Source organism: Marmota flaviventris, chromosome 17 (genome assembly GCF_047511675.1).
Source record: "Marmota flaviventris isolate mMarFla1 chromosome 17, mMarFla1.hap1, whole genome shotgun sequence".
NCBI classification, from domain to species: Eukaryota; Metazoa; Chordata; class Mammalia; order Rodentia; family Sciuridae; genus Marmota; species Marmota flaviventris.
This window is the reverse complement of record NC_092514.1, coordinates 54,050,913-54,063,602: the sequence shown is the minus strand read 5'-3', so window position 1 is coordinate 54,063,602 and position 12,690 is coordinate 54,050,913. Positions and strand designations below refer to the sequence as shown.

Genomic DNA, 12,690 nt, shown 5'->3' with positions numbered 1-12,690 from the left:
GCACCTTCCACAGCTGGTTGTGGAAAGCACACCCCTCAACACCTTCTTGGCTTCAGAGGGTACCGTACATAGAGGTGTGCCATTTATCTAGGACCCTTCTGTGAACCCAAACTGGTATCTCTCAAGCTCCAACGTCAAGACAACGGATTATATGGCAACAGGAAAAAACGAAACAAAACAAAACAAAAAACCCCCCAAGTCTTTCTGCTTGAAAATGGGGGTGAATTAGGTGGCTAAATTTCTCACTTTTGTTCATCTGTCATGTGAGGCTTTATTTTAAAAGACTATTTTGAAAAATATTTTTTAGGCTAAAGAGCTCATTGAACTTCTTGATAAGAATATTATTAGGCATTTTAGCATTACATCTACTGAAATATATCTTCATTTAAGAGAGAATTAAAATTTATGTGCTAGCTCAACTTTAAACAGTAATAGATTATAATGGTCCTTGCTTCTAACAGGGCATATGGGACCCCAACCTTACATAGGTTTTAAACAAATTAACCTCTGAAGATTACTGCCCACTTATTACATTAAATGCTCTACTTGATTCCCAAATATCTCATCTCAATTGGGAAAACAGTTGAAGAAGATTCTGTTAACTGTGTGAACATGTAAGAGAACCATGGGGCATCGCAAATGAGCATCAGTATCCGGAGAGTCGATTTCAATCAACATTCTTGGCACTATGTCAGGGACACTAATGAGAGGCTGAGAAGAACAGGACACGGAATCCACCTAGGAGGGACAGAGAAGAGCCAGCTTCTCACGACACCTGGCTCCTTTCTGAAGTGCTCCTCTGATACCCCTCTGACATCAGCTAACACAATATCAGAAAGAATAACATTTAAAAAGGACTAGCTCAGAAAGAGGGGAAATCATCTCTCCCCAACCAAGCAAAGTGACAAAAGCTCAAAAAATGGCAATTGTACCAATGTGCAACCAGATGTCAAGGTGCTCTGGTGACAGATGCAACAGAAATACAGAGAGACTGCAAGTGCAAAGGGGAAAAGCAGAAAAGTGGTTACAAATCACTTCATGATGTGCACAAGTCATTGTTACTCATGGGCGCTGTTGCATCTCTTCGGATAATGTAGGAAAAACAAGAAAACTGGGGGAGGTGTTGTATGCCTCTAATTCCAGTAACTCGGGAGGCAAGGCAGGAGAGTTGTGAGGTGCGAGACTTGCTTGAACTACTTTTCTTTTTTAATATTTATTTTTTTGTTCTAGGTGGACACAATATCTTTATTTATTTTTATGTGGTGCTGAGGATCGAACCCAGCGCCTCGCTCATGCCAGGCCAGCGTGATACCACTTGAGCCAAATCCCCAGCCCCCAGCTTGAGCTATTTAATGAGACCCTGTCTCAAAACAAAAAAAAAAAAAAATAAAAAGGATTGGGGATGTAGCTTAGTGGTAGAGTGCTCCTGGGTTCAATCCCCAGTTCTTCAAAACAAAACAAAACACAAAACAACTCTTTGCCACTACCGCCTCCCAACTGCAAAAAAAAAAAAAAAAAAAAAATCAAGAGGCTAATAACACATGTGATTCTCTGTGGTGTATTAGGTAATCTGAACTGTTATCTCAAAATACTTGCATCCTATCTCTGTGGAATGGTTGTGTGTGTGTGCGCGCGCACATGTGGTTTGGGTGCTAGGGATTGAACTCAGGGCCTTATGCCTGCTTGGCTCTACCATTGAGCCACATCCCCAGCCCAGTGTGGTCCTGATGTATAAGATATTAAACTCAATCTGTGCTCACGGCAACACTTGGAATGGACTGAATTTAATTTCACAAATAATAACTGAGCACCTATTAACTGGGGATAAAGACATGAATACAAATCACTGTAATAAGAACTAAAAGCTTAATGTCAGTTGAGTATCTGGGAGGGTATCACTGAGCAGGATCCATTTGAGCAGAACGTGTAGGGTTTTATAGGTTGAAATGGGCCTGGGCAGTCTAGGTAAAAGGAACAGCATGGTTCCAGCTGGCCCTGGCCTATCAGCCCTTGTGGTTGGGGCTTGGTGTGCAGGGCATTGAGATAAACAGCCAGAAGTCTTGAAGGAGGCTGGTGACAGTGTCCACTCTTCATGAACTTTTGTCTTTTTTCTTTCTTGGGCTCTCTGACTATCACCATTCCTCCTTCCTATGGGTCTGGACAACTGTACAAGGGGAAAAATAATTCCACAGAATGTTTGTTTCCATTTGACTCTAATTAAAAAAAAACCAGTTATATGCTTTATTATAAAGCACTCTGGTTTCTGGGTCTATAATAACCCCCTGGGGCGCTGCGGGCAGCTTCAGAATGTGCATAGAAATTCTCAGGGAGGGCTCTTTGTTTTCCTTTCTGTTTGCTCTTATCTCTCTAGAGAACACAGCTTGATTCAGTTGCTTTTGTAGCCGCAACAAGGCCCCAGTTACAGCTCTTCCTTCAGGTACTTTCTTGGCTTCCAGTCTTGAGACCCCAGAAAAGAAACTTGATAAAAGCTGTCCTTTGATGGAATCTGGAATCAGGGAAATGGGCCTGTATTGGCCAGCAAAATAACTTCAGGGGATATAAGAAAGGGCTCAGAAAGTTTCCAATTTTCTGTGTATGGCTTTAGCATTTCTTTGAGGTAGCTCCCTGAAGTTTAATCTACTACAAATGAGATCCTAAAAATGAAAGGCCCCCATATGCTCAACATGGATGTTCAGCAATCCCAGTGAATACCAACCTTGAAACAGTATTTTCCAGGATTAACATTTTTGTGGTCTGGCTGAAAACCTTGAGTGCTCTGGTTTTCCCTCTTGGGGAAAAGAATGCTAGCCATGTAGCAAATGCTAATTATTTCATGATTAATGTGATATAGTGCATTTAATTTGATAACCCATACATTATTTTGACCAGGAAAAAATTTTATTTTTATTGACTTGATATATGTTCTGTACTCTTTTCTCTCCACTAGGAAGACCATATCAATGACACTCTGGAAGGATCTCACTTACATGGCTTTCCCCATAGACACAGTGAAGGCTCAAGGGGCTGGGGATGTGGTTCAGTGGGAAAGCACTTGCCTGGCATATATGAGGCCCTGAGTTCATTCCCTAGCACCACAAAGAAAAAAAAAAAAAAGGACAGGGAGGGCTTTTGTAGGTCCCATTCCAAAGAAGAGAATTAGCAGAATCACCAATGCTAAATATCCTTCACAAAGCACATTTACCTGTTATAATGAACTGAATGAGAGGCCCAAGTCATTTGACTATTGATGGGTATGCAATGTTAGCACAATCCGACTTTACCGTCCACTGTCCCTCCACCCAGCACCTGGCCTCGCAGTAAAAATGGGCCTGAGCAGAAGGTGCGCTCCACATTCCATCTGCTCGGGATTTTCAATTTCACCTGCTTCATACACATAGCTGCAAATGCCCAACTGGACTGTCTCAAGTCTGCTTGGTGAGGGCGGGGACCTAGCCATCCCCCAGCTTTTCAAGCCATAAACCTTCTTTAAATACCACCAGATCGCTTTTCAGCCTTTTGGCCAAGATCAAGTGTAGTATCTGTTCTTATCAGTTTTAAATGCCACCAGGTTAATAGTAGCCAGCATTTACTGAGGACTCCCGCATGCCAGGACTCTATGCTGAGGGCTTTACATATGTCAGTTCTAGACTTTTTCACCATATCCCTCTAGGATAGCAGCTATTGTTTTCCCCATTTTACAAGGGTGACAATTAGTGAGGGCAGGTAACTTGCCTGAGGCCTCACAGAGAACAGGCAGCAGCACAGATCCATGGTGACATACAGCCAGCTTTGCACCTGCAGTGCCGTGCTGTCTCTCATATGCCTCTGCTCTATAGGTGGTCTTATGAGATGGTGGCAGAGGGGAGACACTGCTAGGCCCCTCACCTTCCCTCTCAATTCCTCCAGGACTAGTGATGTGGCACATGCAAAACTCAAATCCATTTCCGAAGCAACAAGAGTGGAGTGGAAAGGAAGCTGGGTGATGGGATTGTGTGGCTGCAATATACATATCATAATTAAATGTCCACATATCTCACCTTCAATGCTGTCTTTCAGGACTCTGATGGATAGAGGCTTTTTGGAAAGAAACCGTTGGCTGTAAACATTGTCCTTTGGAAACATATGCAAGTTAATTGCTGTTTTGCTAACCTACAGAAAGAGACCCAGGCGAAAGCTTTGTGGCTTTCCTCACTCCTAATGGACAGCAGTTGTGGACTCAGGGTTAGTGGTTTGAGATGTAGACTAGTCTCCATGCCCTTGGGTCCACTCCAATACTCAATTGGTGAGAATTTTGGAGTAATGCCCCATAACTTGGCAGTGCCACAGTGACTGAGGGTAAGAGTTTAGGAGGCAGGAGAATCATGGCTGCTAAGAAGACAGTTATACATTCATTGCCCCCACCTGGGGTAAGTGGGGGTTGAGCCCAAATTCATCTTATTTTCTGAGGCCTCTTTCCCTTTGCTCTCTTAGTTCTGCATCTCTGAGCCTCTCCCCTGGCTCCTTTGAGAACTATCCATGGTGCATAAAAGGCCCTTCCATTGTATCCCAGAAGGCTGAGTGGTTCAGGGAGGTTTTCCCAGAGCACTCTTCCACAGCTGTAACCCAAAGTGGAGTGTCACCTGGACTTTTCCTGAGCCTGGGCAGGAGTGAGCAGAATGTGAGCTCACTAGGAAGATCCTGGCCAAGTTGGGGAGTGCATCTCCTTTTAGGGAGTGTTGTGAATTAGATCCATTTCTGCACCCTGCTGTTGCAATGGAGCAGGCTGTGAAAGGGAAGATTCTCAGAGGAGCTGTGTTTTAATGTAGCAATTTGATTCAATTTTCCACTCTATAAAATTACCCATCACTGCTCGTTGCTTTCTAACAGACACCTTCACTCTTAATTTAACAATCCTATCGAATTCTGCCAGGGAAATTGGAAAAATTTATCACCTGTGAAATTTTATTTTCCTTTGGTTGTATCTGTTTTTGTAAAACTTCATTAACGACGATGACTTGCTGAGGAAATTATCATTTTTTTTTTAACTTCAGACACAAGAAATGGCTCGACCTCAACCAAGATATCATTTGCATAATAAAACACAACAAAAAAAGGCTGGGGAAGTGGGGACTGGCAGAGGTTGGAAGTAGTAGGAGAAGAAGCAGGCTCTCCTTGGTGGGGATGTGTAGCCACAGCCCTGCTCCTTGATGCAGGGGACAATGACATGGCTTCTCTCCTAGGGAAGAGATGAAGGCAGAATGCAGAGTTAAGGGGGTTGGACCCTCTTCTGAGGAAGCCTTGAAATATGTTGCCTACTGATGATGCTTTTAGCAACTACCCCTGTCTTCAGGGGCCTGAGTGTTAGATTTACCTTAGTTCCTAGGTTCATTTGAGATGGAGGTTTAAATTGCTATAAATTTAGGCTTAACTTGAATTTCTTAGCAGAGCACTGAACTCCTGGCAAATTTCCACAGGCATGCTCTTTCTGAATGGACTTGAAGATTCAGCGTTCCTGTGGTCTAAGTACCTCACAATTAAAAGGCTCAGACTTTGTTTTTTCCACAGTCTGACCCCCACTGTGCTCTGCACTGTTCGCCAGCTGCCGATCCCGACCAGAAGTGGCTCTGTGGAAGCAATGATGACTCTACATTTTCTGAGGTGCCACTTATCCTGCCTTTGGACAGAAAGTGATCAACAGCTTAGAGCTGCTGCATGGTGGGCAGAGGAGATACATGTCAGGCTTATTCTTGAGAGCTGTGATTTGTTTCTAGGTAATAATGAGTTGTGCTGGTGGGGTTTTACTGGATCACACAAAAGGGTGGTTAGCATTTATATATTTCAGATTTCAAAATCCTTCATATTTTGGAGGCAACTTTCTGTCACCCTCACAATTCCACAGAAAAGATGTTGAAACTAGAGGATTTTTGATGGCTGACCCCCAAACTCATGGTAAGCAATGAACACCAATATGGGTATTCTTGAACCCTTGAACTTGGTTGACATATATGATAGAGGACTTCATGTGGCACAGATGAGACAATCCTTGATCAAACTCATCTTGCTCCCAGAGTAAGGCAGAGGCTCTATAAGAGCTTGAGAATCATGTTTCCCTACATTCTCTCCTTCAGAGGATGAAGTTTAGATCTGGCTTCCTTAGGAGTTTCCAAAGTCATGTTCTTCCACCAGGTTGAATTTCTGAAACGAGGGGGATATAATTAGAAGATGAAATTTCTCACCTGGTAAGACTTCATAAATATCCTCTTCTTTCTCCTCTGTAGGATCTTTTATCCCCACACTCCCAGGCAAGAGAATGGGTCTGCACTGGGAACCAGAATTTGGAGAGTCAAAACCATCAATATCATCATACATCTCCTCCTCCTCTTCTCCTTCCTCTTCCTCCTCTTCACATGGGATGGTTAAAGAGCTCAGATCTGCCAGGGCAAAGATGGGAATGAATCAAGGTAGGGAGCAAAAGAAAGGAGTGAGAAGGCAGGGAAGGAAAGAGGAAGGAGGAGGGGGGAAGAGAATAAAACATGTCAAAATAAAATGAAACACTAGGTTAAGTGCTGTTATTTCTAATGTGGGCCTTGGTGGCAGGAAATCTACAGAAAAGGCCAGACCAGCACTGCATCAGGTTTAAACCATCGACATAAATCCTTCCTTGCAATAAAACTTGATCAGGATGAAGCAGCCCTGAATAGTATGGGTGTGTGAATGGGAACACAAGGTGAAGGGAAGGAAATAGGACAGAAGAGGAAATGCCAGCATGACACGCACTGCTCATCAACTAGAAAACTGGACGGGTGAGTGATGGCCTGCAGTTCTCCAGGGCACACAGAGCCAGGGCCTCCATGGTGGCTTCTTCTGTAGGGTGTCCGAGCTGTCGGAAGCCCATCTCCCCAATGATCTCATCGCAGAATTTCAGACAAGTTTGTTTCCAGAGAGTGAGAGAGAGAAAAAAAAATGGGCAAAAGTGGAAGAGGAAACCAAATGGGGTATGGTGAAAAATAACAGTAATCCGAGACCAAATGGAATGGCTGCACAGTGCAGTTACCATGTCCTCTGGCAACTGTACAGTCTGGCTGACCTTAAGTGGGTCACTGCATAGAGAATGTTGGACCATTACAGCACTGGGGAGCACCAGAGCAGGGGAGGGAGATTGTTTTTTATTTTGATGGGGAACTGGGAAGGCTCATTCTCTGAGTAGCACAGAGTCTCTGCTCTCTGAAACCCTGCTGAGGGGCCCCGACAGAATGGGCGAGTATAGTCAGCAGACCCTGGGGAAGGGAAAGATGGAGAAACATCCGATGTTCATTTCAAAACACAATAAAACTGTTTGGCTTGATTAGGCTTTTAATAAAGGTTTTGCAACAATTTTCATCTGAATTCTGGTGCCACTTCATATGAGAAAAAGGATCAAAGACACATTTGTGGCTTAAACCATATGTTATTATTTTGTTTGTTTTAAAATAAAATGGAATGAATAATTTCTTCAATGTGGGATTCTGAAAGTACCACAGGGTACAGCTCAATAAAGCTGCTTTGAGTTTTATTGAGGTTTACACACTTAGGGGTATATTACACGCATAAATCCAAGGCACCTAGATGAGAGTGTACCCTGTAGTCTCGCCATCAATGTTCATGTTTGCCTAGTTCCAGTCTATTATACGTGACGCTGCTGGTGGATGCAATACTTTGTTTTTGTGATAGCAAAGGCATAACTGAGTAAAACAGGCAATTCTTGTAATTAAAGCTCGGGTGCTTGCTCCTTCTTATCCACAATAAAATCTTGCACTAGAATAAAATCTGTGAAGAGAAAGTTTGGAGTTTTCAGGTTGACGTGCTTTTCCCTGTGTCTTGGGCCAAGTAGGAAGTTGGTGTTCCTGTCTTTCTGTAAGATAGGGTCCTGCCATGAGGGTACCTGAGGGTTACCTGATGCCAAGTGATTCACTCAAGGTGGACTGCTTCTATCTGCCACATTGCCACTCCCAGGAAAGGCTTCTTGGGCCACTGTTACTGCTATGCCTGCAGGCTGGCCAGCAGAGGGTACTCTAAGAGCAGTCATTTAATATCTTCAGGCAGGACTTGTCCCATCTCAAAGCAAGGAACATTTTATTGTGGCTTGGGAAATAGCAATTTGTTTGTAATGTCCAAAGTCTCTGATGACCATCTATATTAATTTAGATTTCTACTTCCTAGTAAGACTGAAAAAGAAGATGATTTTGGACCTTGTTTGCAATTAAAATGGCTCTAAGTTGGATATTATGAATTTTCTTTCCAGAATGAAAGGGGTTTTAGGAGGCAGTGAATTGGGCTGAGCTGGTTTTCAGGATCCCATTTTCAGTGATTATGAGTAGTAAAGGCTTGCCTGTATGTCAGGTGACGAGCTATGACATTAGAGTTCATCTCCAGGTTGATGATTTCCTTACTTTCTGAATCATACACAGTAGTTTTTGTTAAAATGAGGGCATATGGTGGGGAGGGTAGAGATGAGAAAGCAGGAAAAAATACACATGGAAACCTCTAGCTGATACTTATGGAACAGTACTTCAACTGCAGATCCAAATATTATGTATTTCAAAACAGTAACACTTACCCTTTAATAAGAAACTTATTTGATCCACCCAGTCTCTGGCTTCAGCTGGACTAGTAGCTGTAAACTACAGAAAAAAAATTGCAAATTAATTTATCACCTTCACTAAAATTTCCATGCATCTTGATAAGGAAGCCCAGGGGAAGTTATCTGTGAGTTTTTGTCAACTTTAAAGCTCAGGATTCTCTGCTTTAGCTTAATATTTAGAAAGAAGACCACATATTAAATTCAAACCATTTTTTTTCCATCAGCAATTTTGCATACCCAGATATTAGAGCTCTTTAAGTCCAGATATTTATGTCTATGTCTATTATCTATTCCTTCATGTGGCATTTATTTGAGAAAAATTTACCAGGGGCGGGGGAAAGCAAAGCAATATGTACACGAGATGAAAACATCACAAAGCAGATTCATTTGATAATAATGGAACTTTTTTTTTCCCCTTTTCAGTGCTGGGGACAGAACCCAGTCCTTGAGCGAGCTAGGCAAGTGCTCTACCACTGAGCTACACCTGCAACCCACAACTGGTTGTTGTGAGTAGACAGGGAGCATTTATTGTTGCCAGGAGTAGATTAGGGAGGCTTGCTGAAGCAAAACTGTTTTGACTGGATTTAAAAACAATATTTATTTATATATATTTTTATGACACTGGAGATTTAACCCAGGGGCACTCTATCACTGAGCTACATCCACAGGTCTTTTTAATTTTTTATTTTGAGACAGGGTCTCACTAAGTTCGCTAAGTTGCTGAGGCTGGCCTCAAACTTGTGATCTTCTCCCTCAGTCTCTGGAATTTCTGAGATTACAGGTGTGCACCACCACCAGGCTGGTTGGATTTTTAAAAAGCGTTGGTGGAAACTGGTGGAGGGAGCTGTTCATTTCAGGTAGGGATAATTATGGGCAAGATTACAAGAATGAGAACATCATGTGTGGGGAAGGCAGGAAGATGACCAGCTTGCCTGGAGAATAATAACAGATGGAAGTTGAGGGTCAGAGAAGAGTTGGTAGAAGGGCTCTGAGTGACAGAAATTCAGAAATGTAGGCAACAGGAAGCTACTACCAATTCTAGCAGAGGGAGAGGGTGACTCTTTCAATAGTTTGGGTAGGAGGGATTAGAATAGACAACTCTGGAGACAGAAGATCAACTAGAAGGCTGTTGAATTGGTCCTCTAGGTGAAACAAGAGGGACTTAACTATCGTGAGGGCTGTGAGAATAAGAAAGGTAAAGATTTAAAGGCCACTGTAGAGGATAGAATCCACAGACCATAGTAATGATCTGGATTCAATGGACCAAAGAAAAGAAGTAAACAAACTACATTTTGATTAATAAAACAGGTTGGTCAAGCATCAACCCTTCATGATTAAAAAAAAAAAAAAGAATCAACTTGAAATAACTGTTTCTGAAAAACATTTTAATTATCTGGTCATTAGAATAACATAAAGATATATGTTGTATAAGAAACCTAGGTTCCTGTGTGATGCTTATGTTAATAGACCCTATCATTCTTAATTCCTTAAAAGCACATTTACTTTTTGTTTTTTCAAAATTTTTTTTTAGTTGTCAATGGGCCTTTATTTTATTTTTATTTATTTGTGGTGCTGTGAATTGAACCCAGTGCCTCACACATGCTAGGCAAGTGCTATACCACTGAGCCACAACCTTGGCCCCAAATCACACTTCAATAAAAAACTTTCTAGGAATATTGGCTTAGAATTTTCATATCAACTTTTATCAGATGCAGTATCATCAGAATTTAATAATAAAAACAACTCAGAAACATATGCAATGCATAAGTCTGTGTTATATAATGTTTATAAAGAACTCCATAGAAAAGCTTTAGTTTAAGTTTTTAAAAAATTCTAGAAATTACATAATGCAGACCTAGGTCACATAATCAAATAAGGGTTAATATACTGTAGAAATATAAAAACGTTGAAAGCTGAGAAAAATCTGAGGAGTCAAAGGGTTACTTAAATTGGTAATTTACTTTTAGCATGCTTTTTCTTTTTCATAAGTTAGCTAGAGCTTTGCTAACATTGCTTTAACAGAACTGTGGTAAAATAAAATTATCAAGTAGGAAACAATATACACACATATAAAAATATTTTTAGTGAAAAAAATCCATATATCTCTACAGTCTTACATTTTTATTATTTCAATTTATTTTATAATGGGTAATAAATGCACGAGGTAAAGATTCAAAATATATACAAATGAACACAGCAAGGAATGAGTTCTTGCTCTGACAAGGTCCTCTAGCCTCTTAGTTATCATTATTACTACTCAGTGACCACTGTCACCAATGTCTTAAAACTACTTTCAGAGATATGCAATGCATCCAAATATAGGAAGGCCATTTTGGATAGCAAGATGAATATGATACAACAAATAACTTCTTAGGATAGAGTTAGATTTTCCTTTTTCCTACTTTCATGGAAGAAAGTAGGGATAATCAGTTGAAAAATAAGCATGGGAATTACAGCCGTGAAACTAGAGACGGTGAGTAAGGGTTTTGATGGTGCACTGCTGCGGTGAACAGGAAATCTCACCTATAGGGTGACACAGGGAAGGGGAGGGATGAAGAGAGAGAAGCCAAGTGAAGTCACTGTCTAGGATGAGTGTGGCAACAGAAGGGAAGGGAGGCTGTGACATAGCAAAGGTGAGGACAGGGCAAGAAAGAGGGTCTTAGCTGCTGAAAAGAGAGAATAGAACCCAGCATAGCAAACAGGGAAGGAAACCGCAGCTCTAAGGAGGAGCACCGGCTCCTCGGATCATCCTACCTCATAGCTGCGCCTATCCTGGGAGGTCAGTTCAAAGCAGGCTTCTTTCTTGGAGTCTCTTCGTAGGTGGGGGGCCATCCGGACACTGTAGCCCTTAATGAGGAAGGTCCCTTTGGGCTGCTTGCCTGCAAGACAGGAAAACTCCCTGTATCCCTAGAGAGATGCAACTGCCTGGGGAAGGCATCTTCTCTGGTATGTGAAATAAAAGCACAGAAACAGCTGTTACATCCCCGAGGAACCACAACAGTCAAGGAAAGGTTATTAGGGAAGCTTGGGAAGAGGCTACTGCGACAGCCAGGCAGATATCACTGCCAAGCTAGGGAAATGCAACACGAAAGGTTATTTTACCAAAAGAGTCCAACAGAGACAGTGAATTTATTAGAATGTTAAGAGATCTATAATAACAGAAAGAAGGAATTATTACAGTAGGGAGAGTGTGGTTGTAAATGTGAGGCTCTTGAAGGCTATTACAGAGCTGAAACATTATTATCAGGGCCAGCAGAGCTCACATTGAGGGGAGGGACAGCAGCACACGGGCATTATAAGGTCCTGGAATCTCCTCCCATGCTTTATGTGGCATTTGGGCTAAACTATTCTTCCCCCTCCCCTGCTTCTCAGGTGGGAATTTATGCTAGAGGGAGAATAATTAAAACTCAGTATTTCATTCTCCTTTCAAGAGGACAAATTAGGAAAGAAGCAGAGGACTATTGAGTGTCACTAGATGATAAGGAAGGAGATAAAAGGAAAAGGACCCTGAGTGACAGAAAGGAGACACTACTCTACTTATCACTTTTTCTTCTTTTTTACTTTTTGAAAATAAAATATTAGAAACAGGCAAAGAAGAGGTGGCTCAGAAAGATTTTATGTCAGGCAGGACACATAGAGGACAGCATCCACAGTGTGGGGGATGCTTGTGTCCCCTGTCAGGTGAAATAAATTGAGTTTTTTTTTAATGATGACGTAAAGAAGAAAGTGGGATGGCAAAATTAAAAAAGAAAAGAAAAGAAGAAAAAAAGACTGTCCTCACCTGGTTGAGCTAAAAGAAACATACGAACACTATACTTACTAAGAAATTGTCCTGGGCGCAATAAGAAGTAACTGTCGAGAAGGGAACCGCGCAACAGTGCTTTTTGACACCAGAATCTTTTTTGTTAAAGTATCTCTCCTTGTTCTAACTGGCCACTAAAACGTTTTGTTGTTTCTTTGGTCACCAGATTTTATTTCACTCTGATGGCCAAACGGTCAATAAAAGTCTCCGAGCCTCTTGCTCTTATTCTCCCCCCACCCCCCAGCCCCCGCCTCTTTCCCAGTGAGTGTAAAGGATTCTGAATGAACAG

The 12,690-nt window shown here is 41.8% G+C and overlaps 1 protein-coding gene and 1 pseudogene across 1 annotated transcript in view; one reads left to right on the top strand and one right to left on the bottom strand.

Annotated features, from left to right (window-relative positions):
* The window catches only part of Skap1 (src kinase associated phosphoprotein 1), a 278,274-nt gene that overhangs the window by 32,727 nt on the left and 232,857 nt on the right, over positions 1–12,690 (bottom strand). Inside the window, exons 7-9 of the mRNA XM_027924587.2 lie at positions 11,354–11,478; positions 8,576–8,639; positions 6,216–6,410 (exon numbers count right to left, since the gene is read on the bottom strand). Coding sequence (XP_027780388.1) covers positions 6,216–6,410; positions 8,576–8,639; positions 11,354–11,478 — 384 coding nt within the window. The remainder of the gene's footprint in view (positions 1–6,215; positions 6,411–8,575; positions 8,640–11,353; positions 11,479–12,690) is intronic.
* Positions 3,501–3,654, top strand: LOC114083493 (U2 spliceosomal RNA; annotated as a pseudogene).